This window comes from Trichogramma pretiosum, unplaced genomic scaffold (genome assembly GCF_000599845.2).
Source record: "Trichogramma pretiosum strain Unisexual culture from Peru unplaced genomic scaffold, Tpre_2.0 scaffold149, whole genome shotgun sequence".
NCBI lineage: Eukaryota > Metazoa > Arthropoda > Insecta > Hymenoptera > Trichogrammatidae > Trichogramma > Trichogramma pretiosum.
The window spans coordinates 12283-36619 of record NW_019640821.1 but is presented as its reverse complement, the minus strand read 5'-3'; the positions used below and the strand labels follow the sequence as shown (position 1 = coordinate 36619).

The following is a 24337-nucleotide window of genomic DNA, read 5'->3' as shown; positions in this document are numbered from 1 at the left end:
GTTAGCATTTACGTACGTTTGTGAATTTAACCATAATGAAAACATGACGAAATGCCGATTGCAAGAAGATCGATACCGTGGCAAATAATAGGAGCCCCAGTTAGATACATAAATTTTTTAAAAACTTACCTGCTTCGACTTATGCAATTATTTCGACTTTACCTATTGCAGATTTGCTGATAACGGAGGAGACTCGAAGTAGTATCGTCGCATATGATGTCGTTGTAAACTTGTCTAAATTAATTTTTGTTGGTCATTTTCGAGCATTTTTACCAGAGATCCGATCAAATGTTTAGTGCCATATATGATACATAAAGAAATTGTTACGACAAAAAAAGTAAGAAAATAAAATCGTCGACTAAATTACGTTACATTACACGATACTTTTTACAATTTTTCGGAGTTGCTGCTGTTAGCCGTGTCGCACTACATTTCATCCCCGCTGCATGTATATCAGGCACACGCTCTGATTTTCCAAACTTGAACGAAAATAAAAAAATACTTTTCACGTGGCGTTACAAAACTTCTGGTTTCGTGCAGCATTGCAATAGTCGACCAGGTTTTAATTGACTTAGCATAGAGTCATTTTCAATGTACCTGCGTGTGTAATACCTCGACACGAAATAATATAATGCGAATACTAAAATGATAATAATCATTGACCTATGATGTAAACCCGCGATAGCTCATGGATAATAATTAATCATTATTATTATTATAAAAGTAAAAGAGTAAAATAGTAATAATAAACATTGATTATATGTATAAGCGTGTGCAGCTGACAAAAGAAGGTAGTTGAAAATATATATTTGAACGCGTGTATTCGATTTAACAAAAAATAAAATGAAGCATATATTGTACAGCGTGTATTGTGAAATTGAGCGAGAATAAAATGTATTTATTTGTCAATCATGCCGTCTCTATCATTATCATACCAAACATCTTTACTAATAATAAATATATTACTCAATGATAGTTTTAGAAAATTCAAGACGGGGCAAGAGCAGAGAATCGGTATCTCTTTTTCGTCGTACAAAAACTAGCTTGGTTTCATCAGAAAAAAATTACTTGCATTGGAAATCGGTTAGAATATTTATATATAATCCTATATTCATTTATTATTAAACTAACTTAGCTACCTGACCCGTTACCAATAACAAAGAGGGGACCAATTAAGTCCATCAATCAGCAGATTCAGCAGTCGAAACAAACATGAACTTAGACAAACAGTCTCAAATATCACAAAGACATCGTGCATTCAAGTTTAGGTTGTATACAGCGCGATGGCAGGAGACGCCAGCCTTTATACACTTCACCTCGCTCAGTTGCTTATGGGAGTGACGCTCACGAGCAGACGCCACCTAGCGGTGCGAAGCGTAAACAATGCAGAAACCCGACTTAAGAAGTTCATAATGCATCCAATTTTGCCCAGAAGATAACGTAAGTTGATAGGATATTTATTACTAAATTATCACAATAATTTATCAATTTAATTTTATTACAGACCCAAACGCTTCTACGAAAAGATGAAATTTGTAATGTTCAATTGAACTATGAGACTGAAATAGTGTTTGAATGCAAAAATGGAGATCCTACCATAACTTCTTTTACACGGCAAAAATTAGACTATTTGTCCCAAAATCAATTGCAAGGTTCAAAAATTGGCCAAAAAACTCGTTCTACGATTAAAGATGAGTGATTAGACATGATCAAGAAAGAACGTTCGGACGATAACATAACGATAACAAGACAGCAAAGAATCTGAAAATATTTCAAAAAGGCACTCTGTGAAATCTGTGGAAAAAAATTCACGCAGAAGAATTATCTAACTTGTAACTTAATAATTAAACAATGGATGAATTTTGGCAAAATAAGACTGAAAAATCGGTATCAATGCAGCAGTCTCCCTATTTTCGTCGATCACGACTGTAACAATTGTTGATCGAGCTGTGCGTTACAGAGCAGTTTCGATCTTACGTACGCAGCAGCAACAGCAGCGGTATCGATTAGCCAGTGAAACGCCCCCTCGAACTGCAACGATATCAGTCAGCAGCAGCATCAGTTTCGCAGCGACGCCTCCGCTTCTGTGTCTTTCGACACTTCCGTACAAATACTCGTCTGCCTCTCTCGTCTCATCATGGAGTCCTCGGAATCGATCGGCCGACTTTTGCTCGTCTCGATTCTCGTTCTCCGATACGCAACCAGCAGTAGCGGCGTCGAAAAGTTCTGGCGTCCCGCCGACGCCAAGTCAAATTGGTCGAATCCGATGAATTGGCTCGAGGGCCGCAGACCCGAGCTGTCCGACACCGCCAGCAAGCTCGTCTTTCCACGGGAGATGCGTCACGTCGTCGGGATGCCCCGGATTATCGATCGCCGCCTCGAGTTACGGGGAATCGAACTCGCCGATAACGGACAAGTGGCTCTACCCGTGGATGGTATCGTTGGCGTGAGTTGCAAAAAAGGAAGAATAAAAAAAATGAAATAATGATCCTCTCGACTCGATTACTCTCGGTATACACAGATCGAAGACGAAGCGACGAAAAACTCGTCGCTCTTATCGGAGTCGCGTTGGCTACCCGACCGAGCCTATCTCTGGATGGACACGGCGAACTGGAACGGAAGCAACGAGGCCGTGCCCCACCTCGAGCGTCTTCCCTGCCAGGCTGACCGAGTCGTTCTGCCCAGTTCCGAGGAGATCTTCAGCATCTCGCTGCCGCTGAGTCGCTCGGTGAGCGTCGGCTCGGTGCGTCTGGCCGACCAGAATCGCAGCCTGCCGGCTTGGCGCTGGCGGGAGATCGTCCGCGATGGACCGGAATTCGACGTCGATCGACGGATGAGCCGTCCCGTGGACTACAGCCAACTGGAGAATTGCGAGCGCTGCCGCTGCCAGGCGGGCGATCTCGACGAGTACCTGGCCGAGCTGTGCTCCCTTCGCAGGGCCGAATGCGGCCCGCTTCAGGTTGGTAAAGTTAGCACCCAAAAAAAAAAAATATTCGTTTTCAGTTATGAGATTAATATGAATCACTTGCGCGTCAAAAGTTGTAAAGAATGTCACATTTTCACGTTTGCGCGTCTAAAAAATTTGGAAAAAAATGATATTTTTGAATGGGTGCTGGAATGGCAGCACCCAAAATAAACCATCTTTTTTCAAAGTTTATTAAATACAATAATATTTTTATTGAGAGATGAGTCAATCGGGTTATAGATTTGGCTAGCATATTTATGTATTTTTAAGATGCAAGAGCGGGATTATTAAATCACTTGGCTCTCTACTTTGATTGTTCATTTAATTATTTAAAAAATGCACCAGCTGGGTTATTTGAATTACTACTTGGTTTATCATAAGTAATTATTTTAGAAAGGCAACAGCACATTTACTAGGGTTACTATATTAAATAAATAAATTTACGTGTTCAATAAACTTTGGAAAAAAATGATTTACACCATTCGTTTGCGCTTCAAACGAACAATCGTTTTGCCCACGACAAAAATCAAATGAAACGTCAACAACTGAACAACTGAAAACAAATGAAAAATCAAACAATCTGACATTCCAGCACCCATTCTAAAATTTCATTTTTTTCTTTACAACTTTTGACGCGCAAACGATTCATATTAATCTCATAACTGGAAACGAATATTTTTTTTTTGGGTGCTAACTTTACTGACCTGCCCGCTTCAGTGCGAGTATCCGTTGCGAGTGGAGGGCCACTGCTGCCCCTACTGCGGCGCCAGAGCGAGGCTGTCGCGCCGGAGTCTCGGCAGCACGGCGAGGCGGGTCGCGCGGCAGATTCTCGCGCGGTATCGTGATCGGCTCGCGTGGCACCTGAGATACACGTGGCTGGACGACGACGGCACGAGCGAGATACTCATCAGAGAGAAAAATGCCGCTTACGAGGGCAGCGACATAGTTATTGGCCTGGCTGAGCTGGTGGCTGCCTTGAGAGGTAATTTCCGCTCGCTAGAATATAAGAATGTATAAAGATAATGCATTTTTTCTACTTTTGTCCTTATACATACAACAGATGAGGGCGTCGAGGTTCTGTCAGCCGAGTCGTCGGGTGCTCCGCTGTCCGAGCGACTACTGCTGCGAGCTTTGGCGCCGGTCCTCCTCTGGCTGCTGCTCGTCTGCGCGATCTTCGTCGTCGTCTGCCTGGCTTCCGGCTATCCGATTTCCGAGTGAGTCCGGATAATCTTCCGATACTTGATTATTAAATCGATTATCTCTAACGACTACGGGTGCCAAGCTGGTGTATAAAGCTCGAGTGTTAGATGTGTCTTTTTCAATTAGAGTTTCAAGTTTTGCCGCATATACACCTCGATCGTGTCTCATTTGTCTCGCGTATATATACGATATTATATACACACACACGACTTTTCGCTTTCGCTCGACAGCTCCGATATTATATGTACACCTCGGGCGCGCGAAATCGATATTTGGTATGCACGGCCACGCGGATCCCACCCCACCTACGTGCTGAGAGAATACAAAATACGATCTCCGTGTGTATTCTCGGGGCTGGCGGATTAACTTGTCGATTATTATTAGCTATCATCGCTCGGAACGATCCAAGCATGCATGCGTTTTATCATTATTGTATTTATAATTTTTTTTTTAGGATCTACTCAACCACTCGAGAGATCGGAGCGTTGATTTTCTTATCGAGCAAGACGAAGGCCGTGGGACGTTCCGTCGCTTTCGCGCGTTTTGAGAACATCCCCGAGCCCGGAGTCCGACTGGTCGAGGAGGAAAAGCCGAGCAAACCGTATCTGCAGCCGAAGAAGCGAGCAGCGGCGCGAAGAAACATATCCATGACCGGTGGTGGCGCTGGCTCGTTTTTCCGCAAGAGCCAACTGGACGAGTCGTTGAGTCTGGTGTCGCTGGAAAGCTCCGCAGCGGTCAAAGATCAAGACGACGACGAGGAGGAAAATAGAGAGGACTTCGATAAGGTTCTAGAGCTTTCGTAGACATGTAAATTGTATGAATAGTATATATATTCTTCGATCGATGAATAATGCTAATAAAGATGTACGAAATTTGCATTTTTATATGCTGAAAGTTCGGAAGTTGTAGAGCAACTGTATAAATCGGAGTATTAAAAATTCAGATATTTTTATTCGCTTTCAATTTTTATGTATAAAACGTTATTCGTTCCATTTCGTATTGATGTGTTTTTTTTTAATAAAAAGTACATAACGTTACTTTCTTAATCAGAGTAATTACGATGTAATGAATATTAAATTTCAAGAAAAAAAATAACGAGATACGAAAGCCTTGAAATTTTTGCAGGCTACAACAGCTAGGTATGAAAATTGTTATAATATTTCACTGCACGTTTCGCGATGCCCTGCAAGATCGACAATTAAAAGGCTGTTTACTCTGGGATCAGATCTCCAATGAAGCACCGTTGCTGAACGCCAGAAATTCCGTATTTTTTCCTTACTTTCTATTTTTATTTCAGGAAATGCAATAAATAAATGAACTATGAATGTAGTCTATGTTTATCCAATTTTTATAATTTAAAACTTAACGCTTAGGATGAGATAGGCGAGGCAAAGGCAGAATACAACATTTAGGTTCGATCAAATTTTTCATTTTTTTTTTTAATTGATGTTTTTACATTATTGTCGAAAACCCTGTTGCTTAGCACGATGAAGATACATAATTAGAAATTTTTTCGTGAGACATTTAAAGTATTAATTGTCAAAATTGATCCCATCAAGTACTATGTAATGTTTTTGACTTAGCAAATTATGTTTACGCACGTGCCTCTTCTCTTACGCATAAAATTTCACATTATGCCATTCATTTAGTCGCAATCTTAAGATATTTATGTACGTTACATGCTTGTTTGTTTTATATTACGTGCAAAATTTTGCAAAAGACATGGATAAGAAAATCAAATCGTTAAAGCGTAATTCGATGGACAGTGACTTTTCGGATTTTTCTCGCTGGCAATTACACACATCGTATTATCTAAATAAATTAAATTTTCAACAATGAACAATACAAAACCATTGAATAGATATGATACATTCATAATCAAATTTCTTATAAAGTCACTTCAGTGAGTGAATATCAATATGCATCTTAAATACAATATTTTACTCGCGCTATAAAATATACAAACGACACGATTCAACATTTATAAATAGATGCTGGTGTCTTCTTTAAAATGCGGAGCCCAAAATTTTCTTTCTTTTCCTATCAAGGATGAATGAAAATTAGTTATTAGCGACATACACATGTATTGATGTGCTCAGAAACATATGGTTGAAAAACCAAAAAATTTTTTATATTTTAATTTTATTAAAAGTAATGACAAATAACTTGATTCAAACGACTTGATTCGTAATAAAAATTTTTATTCAATTTAAACTATATGTTTTGAGTTTTTACGGAAATTAAAAAACATTTATTTTAACATATCAAATTTATTGAAATATGAAAAAATTATTACGGTATGCTTTAAAATTAAAAACATAAATAAAAAATTAGTAGTATATTTTTAAGCGTGTCTCTGTCGATCCATAAAATTAATTTTCATACCGTTATTAATGATTTTGAGAAAAAAGAAAAATGGAAAATTTTGGATTCAACATTCCGGAAAAGGCCTAGTATCTGTCTTACGTTTTCATTTTAACCACCTCTCAAATACGCATATATAAATAAATTTCTTTGATATCTTGCAAATATATAATATATGAAATATAAATATACACTATAATAAGTTTAGTTACTGACATAATTTTTATATTATATGTTATGATAAATAGATTTTGTCTTTACTCTCGTTGGTCTAATTTCATTATCTGATTAATTTCATAATCACTTCTAAGAGCTGTCAGTTAGCATACTATGATTTCTTTGAAAAAAGGCGTCCAGTTACACTCTGTTAAAAATATATCTGTACATATATATTGAATATTTCTATCAAGCACGCCATGACCATTCAAAGCTTCTTTACAATTATTATGAACGTTGTGTGTCGAATAATTAAAAACAAAAACTCTACTTTCGTTAACATTTCGAGTCTCATTGTATTCGATCACATTTTAACTAAAAATTATTTTAAAAATACCAAAATCAGTAATAGATGACTACATTCAGTCACTATTGGGAAGTCGAAAGTACTTCATAAAGATTTACAAAATCCATGTAATAATAATTGTGCTCTATAATTCAATGTACATTGTAAATCCATACTTTCACGCATGACTTCCTAATACTCCATTCATTCACTTGCACATATCCCGACGTTAATTTAGCTATGCATCGCGGGTGTATACAGTTCTGAAGTTTAAATTTACTTCAATCTTAAATATAAATGCTCAATCAATTTTAACAATTGCACTGATAAAAGTTCAAAGATCTTGATTGTAATAGTTTTTCGCAATGTGATACTCAAAACAATTCATCCATATTCTTAAGTTAGGAATGTTTTTCTTTCAACTATGCTATAAATTGTATTAAATCTTTAAATTATTGTATAACAAAGAGAATTGAAAATTGTGTACCAGCATCGTTTCAAATTGTTATACTAGTAAGTCCGTCGAAAATGACATTGTAACATTATGTTTTACAATATTAAATACAGTATAATTCGCATGCTAATAAAATAACGTGCAGAGGGCTTTATTCTCTTTGGGGATGCAGTAGATAGTTACGTTTCAATTGTTACAATTGCAATGTATCTAATAGCTTAGCTTCATCAAACTCCGGCAAGAGCTCACGACCATTAAGATACATTGAACGTACAAAATTAGCCATGAGCGAAGGCACCTTTTGTTGTTGCTTGAAAATAATACACCGCAACAAATGCTTAATAGATGGTAACGTATTGCAAATAATTTTGCTAAGTTTCAAGCAAGATATGTATACTCGTTTATTTAAAGTGAATAATTAGTATCATGAACGGTCAGTTATGAACGATGCAGTTTCGATGTCGTTTTTTTTCCTAGTTCTTGTGAATGAGATTTTAGACATCACTATATAAATTTGCATGAGGCAAATCAGACTATGCTTTGGTTTTTCACGTCAATCTAATCTCATATCGTTTCAAATATGTTAATGATTAACGCATTAACGGAATACGAAAAACATAATTCAAATTTTTAAATAAGATTTCTGGAACTACTACTAAATATTTTTTTTCGAGAAATATTCAGAAGAAATTTCAGTAAACTTATTTGTAAATTTGAATTTTGGGCTGGTTTCCGGATTCTCTTGAAAGTTCTTTCTAAGATTTACATAAAATCCCTTTAAAACATGTCGAAGCTAGCATGAAAATGAACAATTATAAACAAACTTGAAGCAGACAAGTAGTTTGTCTTTATAACATGAATTAGAAGAGCGCTTGCAAGTCCTTTTTTCATACTGACTTTGGGGCTTTTCTAGATATACAGTTAATTGAATTTTATATCACATCATTAGCAATTAGTACTGCTCTTTAAACAATCATTCAAGAACATTTTAATAATTACGATATAGTCGAAGCAATTATTTGGATATTTCCAAACAAAGTTGCATGAAAATCTAAAACAATTATGGATCATTGTAGGCACAATAAAAGTTGTAAGAAAAAAATATATTACAAGTGTATCGTAAATATGATGAGGCATTTGTGTCTACCCTTATGATAAATAATCGTAAATATTTAAGTGCGAAATGGAAAAGACGATTGCAAATCTTTCCGTTGATTATTCCCGCAGATCTTAGATTTTCAAGCTTTCTATCAATTGCCGACACCTTAAAATATATAAACTATAAAAATATTGTCTAATGTAGAACGCGGTCAACTGCCCAGTCAATGGACAATTTTTCATTCAAATGTTTACCATATGTAAAATATGTATAATATTATGAATATGGTGAAAGATTTAAGTAAATGACGAATCATTTATTTCTTGATGGTCGTTTATCTACTGGACAATGTACCCTAATAGTATTTCTTATCTTACTATATGCGAATATGTACAATTATAAGACTACTTTTAAATTCATTTTATATACCGGTAGGTACGAACTGAAAAATTAACTTTTTCATTTCCCACCATTTTTGTACGTATCAAAAAGCTGGAATATAACTCAAGGTATATTGACCAACTGAGATATTTAGTTGACTGTCTTCATGAATAGCTTCATCTGATTTATAAAAAAAACTTGAATTTTATCCCTTTGTTTTCTAAGCTAAGGAATTCTACGAGACGCGCATTTTTTTAATCCGCTAAGTAATTACTACGTCATCTAAGTTTTCAGTTTCTCTGCTTCTATTTCCTGCAGCCTGGCCGCCAGTATTTCATTTCTCGTCTCAAGCTCCAGCACCTTGGATTCGTACATGGAATTCCTCTCTTCGAGAGTTTTCACCTTCAATTCAAGCTGGTCGAGATATTCTTTCTTCTTCCTTCTGGATTCTTGCGCGGAGATCTACCAAAGGAGCATAAAAGTTTTAGAAAAATGCCAAAAAAGTCATTAGAAATTCGAGTCAAAGAAAAACCAACCTTGTTTTTGATTTTCCTCCTAATTTTTTTGAGATGTTTTTCTTCTTGTTTTGACAACGGTAGAGACGTTGGAACGGGTATACCCTCGGATTCCAGCGTTCTGATCTCTTCTTCCGTCAGTACGAGAACACCCGTAGATCCCTTCTACCAAATCGAAATTTAAATAAAAAAAATTGATTAGCCTTGAGCCTTCGTACAACACGTCGAAAAAAAAAAGACAGGACAGATCTCGACTTACCGGCTGACTGGAGATGAGATTCGTGGTGATCGGCTGCCTCGACGACGTGCTGACACCGCCCAAGGAATTAATAAAAGGTTTGATATCCTCCTCCTCGTAGTAGTCGTCGGAAGCGTCACCGGACGCCGCCGACATCATCTCCATGGAGTCGGGAAACGATCGCACCAGCGCCTGGATGGCCTCTTTGTCGTCCTCCATCGATTCGGGCAGTACTCTGACGGCGTGGAAGCCGGGCCTCAGATGGGCCGAGACATTCTCGTCGGATCCGTCGTCGGAACCACCGGAACCGTAGCAGCTAGGCGGCGTGGGTGGATCTTGCTGTTGCTGCTGTTGCTGCTGCTGCTGCTGTTGTTGCTGCTGCTGTTGTTGCTGTTGTTGCTGCTGTTGCTGCAGAATCTGTTCGATGGAGCCGACGTGCGAGATTCTGATTTTCTTCGACTCCTTCGATCTCGCTATCGACTCGGCGCGCTCCTCGCTGTTGCTAATACTGGACTTTCGCGTTCTCTTCTGTAGACTGATACTGCCACAGCTGCTGCTCTGCTGAGGACTGGACGGCGCGCTCAGAGGCTCCACCTTGACTCGCGCATTGTGCGAACTCGACGATTCCGCGCTGAACGTCGTGGCGTCTATCTGGATCGGGAATTCCATATCTATAACTGTAAAACAATGCGGAGCACGTGTTTATGTATATCTCTGTATTGTATATTATCGCGCGGCAGTATGCCAAAATGCGGCGGGTCAAATGCCGGTATAAACAAAACAACGCCTTATCTGCCACAGAGCAGAGTTTTTCCGCGCGCAAACACTGGGTCACGAAATAAACGAGCAAAGGAAACGCAGAACCAAATAAATAAGAGGGAGGAGAAGCAACGCACCGTCGAGATTGCCGAGTATGTGGGCGTTTTGATGAATGAAGACCTCCGAACCGTTGAGCTGGGGCACGCTCGCCACGAGGGTCGGCAGGTTTGGCATCGACGGCGGTATCGTAGACGACGACGACGCAGACGACGACGACGCGGTAGCCTTCGGACCCTCGTCGCTCGTCCTCGTGGAGCAGTAGTTGTGTTCGCTCTTGGTCTGCTTCTCGCCCACGAACGCAGCGTCCGTCATTAATTTGTCCTTGATCACGACGCTCTTGTTGTCCTCATCTTGGAACCACTGCATGTCCGGATACAGCTGCATTACAACATTACAAACACCGACAATTAGAATGAGAAATTATCAAAAAAAAAATTCCATCGCTTACAGTCATTTTCTCGACGATCGCCTAGTCATTATTTCTAATGTTTGAAAATCCTTAGAAGCTCGAAGGGAGAAAGTGAAGAAATCACGCTCGGTTCATTTTTTATTATATCCCATAACGCCTAATAGATGTACGACGGAACGTTCGGACATTCCATCGATCGAAACAATCGGTTTTTTACTAGTTCGAATTTACATTAAATTGTTGATAATGTATTCGCGAGAGAGAGGCGCGCGCGGACGCACAGATTTCAAAATCGCGAATTAGCATCGTGATACCAACTATCATAATGGACAATTTATTACAAACTCGATCGATAAAACGAGTATGCGTATTATTTTTCAGCTTATGTCGGGCGAAATACGAGTTTTTTTTTAGCGATGTATGTATACACGGAGCCTATACGTGCCGTTAACGTATACACACAGGCACGGAGCACGGCATGGGACGCGCATGACTGCGAGAGTACACGGCGTGTCTGTACATAAGCTGGTCGCGGCACGCAGTAGGAGAGGTGATTCCTCATATAGAGGAAGACATGGAAAAAAAAAATGAAAAATTCCATGCGAAATGAAAATTCGACGCTCGCTTCCGAAACATATACAGGTGCACGCGAAGAATTTCATCGGCTTCGAGGTACGGAAATTCATTAGCAGAGGGCGGGTCAAGGACCTTATACGGCACGAAATATATATATAATTCCTTACGCGCGGCGCGCCATATTAAGCCTCGCGTCGTGCAAGAGAGAGAACTGCAGCGCGGTGCAGTCGTCTCGCCTGCGCCGGTCAAGTTGAAGGTCGTCGTTACCACTGCTGCTGCTCGGCGCGTACGTATACGTATTATAAGTGCAGCGGAGGATTGCCTGCCGCATGTGCGCTCGAGCGCATGACGCGAGTATCTATATACCTGCGCTGCGTACTTTTGATTCTGCAGTTTCAGCGTAGTCGGGTACTCGGAGCCCCAACTACGCTACATACGTTTCTGTAAGGAATTAAAATACAACCGGTGTATTAAAACGTTCCCCGCGTGAGATACACTTTTTTTCTTCCTCAGTCTTAGATAAAGTATAGTTTCTAATACCTCGAGAGCCTCCGTGACTTCAAAGGATCCGTAGCACTGCTGCTCTCTCTCTCGCTCCCACCTTATTTGTAAATTATAAAAACGTTTTTTTTTGAAATAACATCGGTGTGGTTTGGCGCGCGGTGCCGGGCGGCACCCGGGCGCCGAATCGACTCGTATTTTCCATGAACGTATATAATAACGAGAAACCCGCGCGGAGGCATTATTTTCGTCGAGCTCTATCAGGCGTGAACTGGCTTGCGCTAGTGTGTGTTTCTATCATATATATATAGTCACCGGCGCGCGTTTCTCTCTCGCTATCTTTTTACTATACCAGTACTACGCTATACGCTACTTCCGCTATCTTCGAGGCCTCTGCTGCAATGTGCACCATAACATGGACTATATAAATCCGACTTTACTGTTCTAGGATTTTTTTCCCCCCTCGTCCGCGCGATAGTCGATGCATGTCGAGATGGTTATAAATTGAGAAAAAATAACGATTGAATTTTGAGGGGGAGCTTCGACATTAACTTCGAGGATAGCGTATTGTATGAAAAGTTCAAGATTCGCTGAGATTGGCATTTTTGACACCGACGCTTTAAGGCGAGTACAAGACGACGACGCGCTTCGTTCGTGAAAAAAGCCAACGCCTCGCGAAACGTGACGGCAAAACGAGAAGAACATTGACTCGCGCAAAGCCTGCACATACTCACACACACACACACACACACACATGTATACTCGTGCGCGCACGAATACGACTCGAAGCGGCGGCGGCGGCTTGCAAACAGGTGGATCCTATATAGGTATATAGAATATACTATATATACGCGAGCAAGCCCCCTTACAAACTCGATACCCGATTTCGCGAGTCGGAGCGCTAAAAATGTGCCCACGAAAAGGTCAACGACCTTTTTCACATGTACACACACTAACACATGGTTTATATGTGTGACGCCTTTAAAAGGAAGTGAGAGAGCCGAGCAATAGATATGGTGAAACGAACTTTGAGCAAGCATGGGACCGTACGTTTATGTATATATTCTAAAAATGTTGTTTTCATTATGTATGAGTCATATTATGGCACACCAAGCCTTTCTTTCTTTCTCTATGAGTGTACGCGAGTAAACCCTGACGATAGTTCCATTGTCATCGATTTTTTTCACGATTGGGAAAGGATATACCGGCGATTGTACAATACGCGTATTTATGTATCCTTTTTGATGAATGATTTTACGCGCGCGCGATGTGTGTAAGTGCAATGAAACGCGACGTTTTCGCGCATTTTCTTCTCGCGGCTTTCCTTTTGCTCTCGAACGTATACGTAAGCTGCACTTTTATACATTATGCCCACAAAAGAGACTCGGAAAGAGGAGAAAGAGAAAAAAAACAAAACGAGAGAAAAAAATTGGAGCAAAGAGAGGCAAAGTATATGTGTTCGCATGTACGCGAGACGACGTCAACTCCGAAAGGATTCAAAGCTCGATCTACCGGTTTTTCGTGAGGTATGCCTCGATATACGTGATGCGAGATACACACTTTACATCGGGGCAAACTCTCGGGGACGAGAGCAAAATTACTTTATGGTCGTCGCCATCGTGGTTGTGCGTACGCACTTTTGTACATTATTATGCATGTACGATCCTATCGTGCTACATTTTTTAATTAAAAAAATTCATCTAGAACAGAAATCGTCCGAATAATTTGAGATCGGCAGTGGGGTATAGCCTATTGAATTGGTAAATTTATGAAATTCAAAAATGAAGCGTACATAATTTCAAATACGCGCGAGAAGGTGTGTTTGTATATATTTGTTTGAGAGTAGTACATGGTGAGAGAACACAGTTTTGAAACTCATGGTAATTCTTCAAACATATTTTTTTTTTTTAGTCTAGCAGGTGTCGAAATTGACTAGAAAAAAAAAAGAAGTCAAACTTTCTAAAGCTAAAATAACGATTACAAAGACGTGCTCGACTTCCAAAACTAATGTATATATTTTTTTCAACTCTTTTTGATGTATCGCACCTGTCCTGTGTCCGAGTATTAGAATTTTGTTTATGAATTACCGAGCTTTGAAACATTAACATGGGCTTCAATTAAAAGATAATGTAAAACAATTTAATATGAATAATAGGGTAATTTTCATCGAGAAGTACTTCCATCTAACTTTGGTGCTAGAATTTTAACCATATCTTATCGAGAGCACGCATTTTCATGATCGTTATCTTTGGCTTTTGATTTGATTAAAATAGTGTCGATTTTTAATAAGACACCGTATTTAACATTTTTATTCGCTTCGTTTTTTTGACGTAGTTTGCGGAGATAAATAAAGCCTTTTTTCGGAGGGTAAAAAATCGCCAAAACTCTTTTCGTGTATTTTAGTTTCTAATCAGTATGTACGCACGTTGCATGAGCCTTCGTAGCTATCATTTTTTATCTGTGTGCGAGTTGAAATATAACGAAAGGTTTTTTAGAGTAAGCGATACGACTCCCAGAAATTCGTGAACGACTAAACAAATTGTACGCGAGGTACTCCAGGCGGTACGCGCGATGCTTGCTTATATCTTTATGTATCGAGTTATTCGTGCTTCGAGTTAGATATAGATTATTATGCAGGCAGAGAGCTGATACGAGTGTACGAGTTTATCGCGCGCGCCTCACCTGTGTCATCGGTCGAAATTGAAAATAATAACAATGATATATTAACGTTTATGTACCGTGAACGAACAATTACACCTTAAGAAAATCAACAAACGCTCGTTACGAACGCGTTATTTACGAGTTGCAAAAAAAAAGAAAAACAACAACGACGAGCATTTTTATATAATTGACATATGCTAAAAACTCATACGGACTTGGGCACTTTGTTGCAACTAAAAGCATAATTTCGTGCCCGAGTTCCAGTTTCGCTTGCCCCCCACACACGTGCATATGACTACATGAAATACTAATTATTCTCAATGACACTGTTCTATGAAAGTTGAATGTGTTTTAGCGGCGCGAGTTGAAAAACTACAACCGAGCGCGGTGTGCTACTGTCATTACTGGTGTTTTTTCTCTCTCTTTCTCTCTCATTTTACTGTGCCCGATGAAGTGCAAATGTGTGTCATTTCAATCGAATGCTCGCTATTTATTTTTAAAAACTTGTAGGTGCCATGGAAAAAATAAGCTATTGTTTTTTTTTTGTTTTTTTTTTTTAAATCGATAACATTGACCGCGGGAGCGTGAAATCACGCGGTGATGCTTAACTCATTCGGATAATTAATGACTGAGAATGAGATTAAATTGAAATGGAAGAAATCTCTGCTATCAAGATATAGTTTAACTGGAAGGTTAGTTTGCATCATAACAAAGCAAGGCCCGATTAAAACGATAAACGTTGAAGAAAATGTTGATAAAAGTACTTTTTAATTTTCGAGCAATGAAATTACTTTAAAAAAATAACTCATTTTTGCAAATAAGTGTTCTACTTTCTAATACATTGGACCGGGTCATATTAAGTTTTGATGAGATAAACATATTCACTCGAGTTGCATACAAAGTGGCCATGTTTAGATAAGAATGCTATTAAACGAAATTTGATACCCCTTCATTTAATTGAATTCGTTTGGAGCCATTTTCGGAGCAAGTCGTTAGTTTTTCGAGGAAAGGTTATACAGTTTCACATAGAGGGCGAACACGTGCGGGATGAATTTTTTTCGACGCAAATCGGAAAAATTGCATTTCCGTTTCCGTTAACATTATTCGGCGCCGTTTTTTCAGAGTTTACGAATCAACTTGTTTGAGGTAAATTTTAAAAATACTTAAAGAGCGCTAACGCGTGAGAATAAAGCGCCTAGCAATAATGACTAGGAATTGCATTCAACGATTAATATGACTTAAGCATGGAAAGTGTAAAAGATTGTAGAGTAAAATTAAATTGACATTAGCGTCATTGGATAAATTACGAACCTCGTCCAAGTTGTTGAAGCCCATATCGCCTAAATTTTCTAAATTATCTAAATTTTCTGGCAGGAGTTCCATATTGCTCCATTGTGGATTTTCAAACTCGTCGTTCATGGTGTTGAAAAACAAATCAATAACACGAACTTAAACAACACTGAACGAAGCACTACGATGATTCTGGTCACCAAGAGATTTTCTGTCCTATTGGTGTGTACCGTTGCCGCTATAGCCAAAACCTGAAAAGAAAGAGAATCTTTTCAAGTCAAACATTACCATAAGTTGTTTCCATTTACGGTAGTGGGCGTGAGTTTCACTATTTTGAGATCATTATAGAGCGAGGCAAAGACGAAATATAGATTCTTTTTCAGATAAGCTCTTTGAACGATTATTCTCAAATTGTAATTACATTCATCGCAAAGATTTAATCCAATGTAATTATTGTTTTCAATTGCAGGTTGATAGAAAAATTTAATTCAATTTTTTATAATAAAAATTATTAACAGAAAAATATAAGCAAGTATTGAGTTTTCTATAAATAGAATCACGTGAGTAAAATTGTCACGTGCTTTTTTTATAAATCTAAAACTGTTTATAGTAGCTGTGCTATTGTTGTTATATTAATAATACTTGTATAAAATCACACCTTCTCACTTTCAGATTGATACTAGCTCATTCAATCACAAATCTCGAATGTACACATTACAGTTACCAATACATACTCACTCACATATATACACACTAAGGTAATCTTTCCTTATATTAATTAACAATAAACAATAAATAATTATAGTGAACAAACATTATTATTTTTTTTTTTTTTATTACAGAAAATTAATTAGAAGGACGATTTCACTATGAGTAATTATTTTTCGACCTTTACGCGGGCTTTCGTCTATTTTCCTTTCTTCCTCCCGCGCTTTCTTTACGAATTCACTGGCACAACGGACATAACGAACGTGATTCGGTTATTTGATGGATTAAAAAAAAAGCAATTTAAAAAAATTACAGAAACTTTTTCCGATCGAATGAATAAGCGTTAATATATTACGCTCGTTAGAAGAAAATGAATATTCTTGACCCAATTTAAATGAGTCTGAAGAGGAGTATGTTTGATTTCCGATCGACGAAGTAAATACAAAAACGAAGCCGGTATATACGCAAAACAATAGGAAAGGAAAAAAACAATAACACATACACACACAGGCACAGGCACAGAAACGAGTCGCGAATAATGCGATCAAAAAGAAAAAAAATTCACTCGGATTATTGTCAGCTGGATAAGATGGGCCATATGTCGCTCCGAAATTTACGTTAAAATCACACGATAAGGCATTGTACAAACTCCGACTAGCAGACGCACTCGTTCGTTATTATGATCGTTGTTGTTATCGTTGTCATTGTTTTTTTTTTGCGCACAGTAAAAATTCAGCCGCCGTATATACAGAGTTGAAAAAAAAGCCAAGCGGCGGAGTCTCGCGGGGACTTACCGGTAGCTAAGAACCACAGCGAGAGCAGCTCACCGCCGGGAGAACCGGCATGCAGCGAGCATTGCGTCAGACTGTTATATTATACGAAAGCTGCTATACGCTCCGTGAGCTCTCTCTCTCTTTCTCGCTCCACTCCACTCCATACGCTAGTTTTTCCTGTTATAGCCGCTCGAGTAGTATATAGTATGACACTCATGGGCACGGAGGAGAATCTAAACGCGCGGAAGAGAGAGAGAGAGAGAGAGAGAGACACATGTGGGTACGAGCTATATATATATTAGAAGGCGCGACTGTACATGGTATTAGTCTCCTATTGTCAAGCCTCCAGTATACGTGCCTGATGTATAGAAAAGGTGAGAAGAGAGAAGCGTACGTAGGAGGAGGTATATAGGCGCTGCTGTTGCTGCCGATTGAGGAGAAGAATCGGGGGAATGTATATACGGGAAGGAGAGAAAGTTTATATAAACCTCTCGAGTGACTGCGGAGAGTCTCGCATAAAGTCAGCAACTTCGGAGCGCAGCGCAGCAGAGACGAAGAAGACGAAGAAGAAGAAGAAGAAGTAGACGCTATATTATACGTTCGAGAGAGTCTTTCGAGCCGCGCGAAGCATGGAGGGCTTTGGCAGTCGAGCGAAAGATAAAAAAAAAATATATATGAGCGTCTCCTCGCGGAACAATCTACTGCGCATGGCTCTCGGCGCACACGCGCACGCACGCACGCACGCCGCCCGGTTTATATTCTTTTGCACTCGAACGCTCGCTACTCGCGCGTCTCTTTCAACATATGGAATGCTCGGATCGCGCGCCTCGAACGCATTGGTAACATAGCGCTCGGCTCGGCTCGGCTCGGCTCTTTTATTGACCCAATGAAACGTCGAGTCGATAACAGACGTACGTATGCACGTTATATGGCAAAGCTCCACTTTATATGTGTGTGACACTGGCGCGCATCGATCGGATAATGTACGTGCCATGCAGCAGAGCTATGGCTTTGAAGCAGCACACCACACAGCTCATTCAGAAAGCTCGCGTGTGTGTATATAAACACGGCACGCGAGCGCGAGAGCTTGATACATATGGGAATTTAACGCGAGGCGTCCGAGAGATGCAATGTAACGGTAGTTATGTCACACCCTACACACCCCCTTGGATTATTACACATACGAGACAAAAAAAAAGGAGAGAGAGAGAGAGAGAGAGCTAAGGTTTGGCTTTTCCGCTGACGCATACAAGCTTTATTACGGGCATCCCCCGCATGGAAAGAGATCGATCGAGCGAGAAAAGACGCATGCGGGACCTTAGCACGCGGGAGACGACGAATCGCGACGACTCATCGTTGTATGCTATTATAGGCACACACAACGCACATCTGCTCGCGCGAGTGCGAGTTCACGTGCGTCTGTTATATTAGGGTAATTCCGGGCTTTGAATCGTTGTGTGTGTTTTTGTGGAAATTCGGAGTTCAGGGAAGCCACACGCGGACATCTGCCTGTATGTGTATCTGCTATATTATACCAGAAATATACATACAGCCGCCTGTATAACAAAGCATCGAGCGAGCTTCGATCCTGTGCACTGCGGTGGACGATGCAGCTTGCGCGCGCGACATTTACGATTTGACCAACTTCTCGTGTAGTACGCGACCGCGAAAGCACATACGTCGCGCCCGCGTCCGTGTGTCCCTATCTCATGGATTCGCGCTCGAGAGCACGTGCTCGAAGAATCGGGGGCTTTTTTTTTTTACTTGGTCGCGGGGGAGGGGAGGGAGGGGCAAAGCCCGATGATCACACACACAAAAACTCTGTATCGTGCGCGGGGGCGGTATATCGCGCGCTTGGGAGGGCAGCAATCAAGAACGTATATACAACAAAACATAACAATTGAATCGCGCGCGAGCCGATCGATCGGTCGAGTTAAAATGTGTGACGCTTGGAGTTCTAGCTCGCCTTACTTTAACGCCGGTGGCGTTGTTGGTCACTGGCCTTGTTCCACACACACACACACATCGAATGTATATGTATTGGCGAGATACGCGCAGAACCGTATATATATATAAAACGTAATGTAACATACAAACGCTCGAGGCGCGCAACGATAATAATATTATCGAGCTAAACGCGCGCGCCAGCAGCGACTTTGTTATTATTATTTCTTCTTCTTCTTTACTGTTTTTTTTTTGTTATTTTCAACTTCACGCACTTTACGTTCGTTTTTATCCGCTTTGGCTCCCTCTATCTTCGGCTTGTTTTCCCGAAATTTTAATGCATCGTAAGAGTGAACTATATAGTCGAGGAAAACCCGCGCGACGTTATAACTGACATCTTGTTTGTATGTCTGTGTGTGTGTGTAGAGAAACGTGCGCGCATCATCATCATCATCATCACAGCCGGTCAAAAGTAAACACTCTCCTGTCGCTTTAATATTATGATATTTCAAACACCGTGACTTCCCAATATGTATGCATGTATTTTCGGTGGGCCGGTGGTCAACTTGGGCGTGTCCGAAAAATTCAAACGCACACACACACTCGGTCGGTCGCGCGGCGTGCGTCTGCTGCTGCTGCTGCTTACACATATTGTAATTTTAATATAAGGGACCGATACTAAATTTGTGGTATGTACCCCTAAAAAACACCGAACCGCGAGCATACGGTAGAGGACGCGATTGCTCCGCTACAAAAAAAAAGTACGCCCAATCTTTGGCGCTCGAACGCGAGGCCTTGCGTTCGAAATATCGAGAGGGGAAAAACGGTAGCCCGGTACCGAGAGAGAGAGTAATTTGTAAATTGATACGGCATGGGCGCGAGCGTGTGTCTATTTATAAACATTCAGAAAAACATATAGGAGCCCCGAGAGTCGGGCGCGAGCGAGCAAGAAGCTCGCGTATATAGGCACGCATACACACACACACAAATGAGAGAGACAAGCATGGCGAGACTGAAGAAGCAATATTGTACGAGGCAGCAGACGGAAAATATTCGGTTTAAAATGTACGGATACACACATCAATGTTATATATGCTATATTTATATGTAAGTAATGGAGTACGCACATAAACGTGGGTTGTATTGTTATCAGCCGTGTATGCGTCTTGCTCGTGATACACCCTCTCTCACAGGTCGGTCAACGGAATCATCGTCGTTGTCCAGATGAGATCGCAAGCTAAACACCGGGCACGCTTAGCGGCGACGAGGAAGCAGCATGACCGTAGCGTCGAGAACGAACCAACGCCGAACCAATTCGATTCGGGGGCTGCCAGCGGCAGACAACAAATTCGAAGCACAAAAAAACAATATGTTACACTTGAGAGAAAAGCGAAGGCCCCAGCAGCTAGCTCGACCCGCGTCTGCAGTCTGTCTGTCCGTATTATAACGTGTCTTCGTTGCTGCTGCTGCTGCAGTCGTCTGGCTCGCTGGCGCACTCGACTTACATATGGCTCGTCGCCGCTGCTGCAGCCGAGGGAGCTTCGCCGCCTCGGAGCATAGGTTAAAAGCGAGCGAATGCGAATCGCTGCTGCGCTGCACTGTGCACGCGCGCGAGCGGCGACTGGTAGTAGAGAGGTATTCGTTGGTGTGACTCGCGAGTGTGTGTGGGTTGCCCGCGCCCGTGATCGTGTACAGTATTCTGCACCTTTTTTTATTACTGCAGTTGTCGAGATACTCCGATGTAGTAGCACCAACACAATTTCATAGATCAGTCACAATGTTTATTTCGTAACGTGTGTATATCATTCGAACACACGCGAGGCACCGGTGACTCAATTATAATACGCACACACACACACGCGCGGTACACACAGTGGGCTAAACGGCTGCTGCTGCAGGATGCAGATGATCGCACCGATGTGATAAGGCGGACACGCACGACACACGTACACACGGAGTCAGTCGACACACGCGTGTAATAATGCACCGATACTGCAGGATAGCCGTCGCTTTGTCGCTTGTATTGTAAATAATATGTTAGTTTAGTTAGGAGCGAGTGTGCGGAGCAGCACGAGGACAACACATGCGCGCGCGTCTCTCAGCTTTCGCGGACTTCTGTGTGTGTTGGTTCGGCGCGAGAGAGAAATGTGTGTGTATGTGTGTGTGTATTAATGTTAGCGATTCGCACGATTGCCGCTTATAGGCTGCTGTTGCGATAAGCTCGAATATAAGTGTGTGTTTGTGTGTTTGTTTCAGTGTGTCGGTATGCCCGATGTGCGTGTAGCGTCGGTTTTTGTTGTTATTATTTAAATTTATTATTGTTGTTATTATTCAGTCGTGTAAACGTCCAGTCGTCGGTTATTATATATATGGTGAACTTTTGGTTGTATGCGTATGTATATCTATTACAGTCGTCGTTGTCGTCGTCTCCCAAGCGCACGTGCTATCGGTCTCGAGCACACTGCCGAAGCATCGCAGCCGTGCAGCGGCATAGGAGAGAGCCCCCCATGCAGCAGCAAGCCGCTCGTTGGGCGTGCTGACTGCTGCTGCTGCTACTGCTGCAAAAACGGCGGTGGCGGCGCGCGAGCACGGCGCAGAGCTGCTGGCCGCCGTCGTTCGTCGCATATATATAAGTACATTCTTGTAACAGACGCAGCGAACGTATTGTAATTTACGAAATGATATTACAGAAGAGTATTGTTGTATCAATGTAATGGCAACGCGAGTTTTTATGATGTATGGCATGGGTATTCATTCGTGAGAGAGAGAGAGAGAGAGCCCGCAGAAAGGAGCACGAGAGCGACGAAACCGTAATATACAAGGAGGGGGAAGAGGGGAGGAAAAGAGAACTGATGCAGGACACCGTCCGAGCGCGGAGAAAGCACTAACCGCGACGACGATCGTCTGTCTGAGCGAAGGATCGATCTCGTCAATGAAAACATGAACTTTATGGAAGGGAAACGTTTTCCAAGCGTTCGAGTATTATATTTTTACATCGCGTATAAAAAAAAATACAAATTGCAAATTTCGAGCGATAGAAACACAGTCGCATAATAATCGGGAGTCTGCAGTGCACCGGCGGATTATAATATGCGCTCTCGACTCTCTCTCTCTCTTTCGTGCCGGCTTATATACCGGCGTGCTACTCGGTATATACTTGCAGCAACTCCACACGCACACAATTGCAAAAAAGCCATTACAGCAATGTGCCCCCGACATTTCTCTGGTCTGCAGACCGACACACACGCATGTATGTATGTATGTATAAGGATATAATGAGTTAGAGAGAGAGAGAGGCAAGTTAACCCTCACCACGCAAAAATCAGCCAACCATAGCGAACCACCTGTTACAAACGAACGTACGAGATTCGCCGGAGGAACGGAGTAGAGAGAGGAGAGAGAGTCTGTCTCGAGACTCGACACGATCGAAGCGCCTCGCGTATACTTGTATGTATTTCGTACTTCGTGCGAATCGCCGTCGCGATTACTAGCAGCACTGCTCGAGCCGCACACACTGCTGCCTCTTGATTCTCGCGAGTCTCTTCTCTTGGCTGTGCAGCATGAGAGTGCACACAGCAGCGATACGCGCTCGCTGCGCGGCAAATTGCTTAGCTGCACTTGGCCGAAGACAGAGAGAGAGAGAGAGAGAGAGAGAGAGAAAGAGTAAATGTTTTTTTATATATATAATAACGCTCGAGGCTCCGGTAAATTCTTGCGACTTCGCGGTCGAGGCGTCTCTCGCTCTTTCGTATTATAACACACACGGAAAACGTCGACGACTAATAATATCAAGACCGAGAGCGAGAGACGGAGATTCCTGGCCGCTTATTACGCGTCCTTTCGTTTTATATATATTTATGCATGTCATTCTGCGGTGCAAGGACACGACACACGCCGATTTTTTAATCGTGAAATTCGTCTCTCACTTCTCTATTGAGAAATGTCTGCGTGTGACTCGTCGATTTATACGCTATGCGTTACGATAAGCTCGCAGCAACTCTCGAGCCGATGATCATCGATGGCAATAATAAACACAGTATAAATTCGCCGATCGAGCGAAAATTTCCGCGTTGATTTTTCGGCGTAAACCCGTTATATATGTGCATTTCGTCAGGCATTTTCGGCGTTTACCCAGCTGTGCGTCGTCGATGCGAGATGTGTGCACCGCACGTGTGCAGCCGCGCGATTTCCGCAGAACTGCGTTGTGTACCTTGCGCATTATAACTTACACAAAACACAATCACTGCGTCGTATAAAGTTGCGCGACTCGATTATAGGATGCATTTATTTGTTTTTCCCCGGCCGAGGTACGCCCGATTTTTTTTCCGCTCGTGCGGAACAGGGGGGAGGGGGGCAGGCACGCTTCGACCGAGTGCAAGGAACTTCAAAAATAACTTGGTGTACTCGAAGGATTTCACGCGCTTGCGTGAGAGATCGGGCGTTTCGGAAACTCATCTCGAAATATAAATACGGCGCGGCGATGTGTATATTATGCAGGTTCGTGTTCCAGTCAAAATAAAGAAGAAATCGAATTTCGTATCTCGGCGATTTCTAAATATCCCTGTTATACGCGAGAATCATTCTCAGGCCTATAGAGTAGTATACGCGGGTATACGATACTAGACTGCCATTCGTATTCAAACATATTTAAAGATTCCGTGATTTTTTTTTTCTCAACGAGCACATGCGGGCGCAACCGACGACGTATTTCGTAATTGATAGTGTATAAAACCGGTGTGACAAATCGTTTTTCACAGCCGATCGCATATGCATTACGTTATGATATACAGATCTTCGTCTTCGATTATATATTGTATACTTATAATACGTTACCTGCTGAGATAATCCCTCGGCTGTATATATAGCTGATGTCTCGATCACAGGTGCACACACACGGCTCGATTCACTTGATTTTTAATAGAAAAAAAAACTTCACGA

The 24337-nt window shown here is 41.4% G+C and overlaps 2 protein-coding genes across 4 annotated transcripts; one reads left to right on the top strand and one right to left on the bottom strand.

The window, feature by feature from the left end:
- The first annotated feature begins 2114 nt into the window (after nt 1-2114).
- Nucleotides 2115-4968, top strand: LOC106649478. The gene is made up of 5 exons (XM_014366915.1): nt 2115-2446; nt 2522-2959; nt 3683-3947; nt 4026-4179; nt 4620-4968. Exons 1-5 carry the CDS (start codon nt 2138-2140, stop codon nt 4966-4968), a joined length of 1515 nt encoding a protein of 504 aa, XP_014222401.1. The 5' UTR covers nt 2115-2137.
- Nucleotides 4969-6794: 1826 nt separating this feature from the next.
- LOC106649710 (cyclic AMP response element-binding protein A) lies at nt 6795-24335 on the bottom strand. 3 transcript variants are annotated; one of them, XM_014367287.2, is made up of 6 exons: nt 24233-24335; nt 15996-16225; nt 10615-10915; nt 9740-10395; nt 9502-9645; nt 6795-9427 (listed from the first exon to the last, which is right to left on the bottom strand). In XM_014367287.2, exons 2-6 carry the CDS (start codon nt 16101-16103, stop codon nt 9248-9250), a joined length of 1389 nt encoding a protein of 462 aa, XP_014222773.1. In that variant the 5' UTR covers nt 16104-16225; nt 24233-24335; the 3' UTR covers nt 6795-9247. The 3 variants fall into 3 exon arrangements, with proteins under 3 accessions (XP_014222773.1, XP_014222772.1, XP_023318562.1); XM_014367286.2 differs by lacking the exon at nt 24233-24335 and adding an exon at nt 20527-21847; XM_023462794.1 differs by lacking the exon at nt 24233-24335 and adding an exon at nt 19549-19631.
- Nucleotides 24336-24337: the final 2 nt, after the last annotated feature.

Bases quoted from the DNA above. Each gene is read 5' to 3' on its own strand.
- LOC106649478 (XM_014366915.1), top strand. From the start codon at position 2,138: ATGGAGTCCTCGGAATCGATCGGCCGACTTTTGCTCGTCTCGATTCTC. The intron at 2,960-3,682 runs GTTGGTAAAGTT...TGCCCGCTTCAG, and splicing joins CCGAATGCGGCCCGCTTCAG to TGCGAGTATCCGTTGCGAGT. The intron at 3,948-4,025 runs GTAATTTCCGCT...TACATACAACAG, and splicing joins GCTGGTGGCTGCCTTGAGAG to ATGAGGGCGTCGAGGTTCTG.
- LOC106649710 (XM_014367287.2), bottom strand. From the start codon at position 16,103: ATGAACGACGAGTTTGAAAATCCACAATGGAGCAATATGGAACTCCTG. The intron at 10,916-15,995 runs GTTCGTAATTTA...GTTGTAATGCAG, and splicing joins GCTTCAACAACTTGGACGAG to CTGTATCCGGACATGCAGTG. The intron at 9,428-9,501 runs GTTGGTTTTTCT...CTCCTTTGGTAG, and splicing joins GGAGGAAAATCAAAAACAAG to ATCTCCGCGCAAGAATCCAG.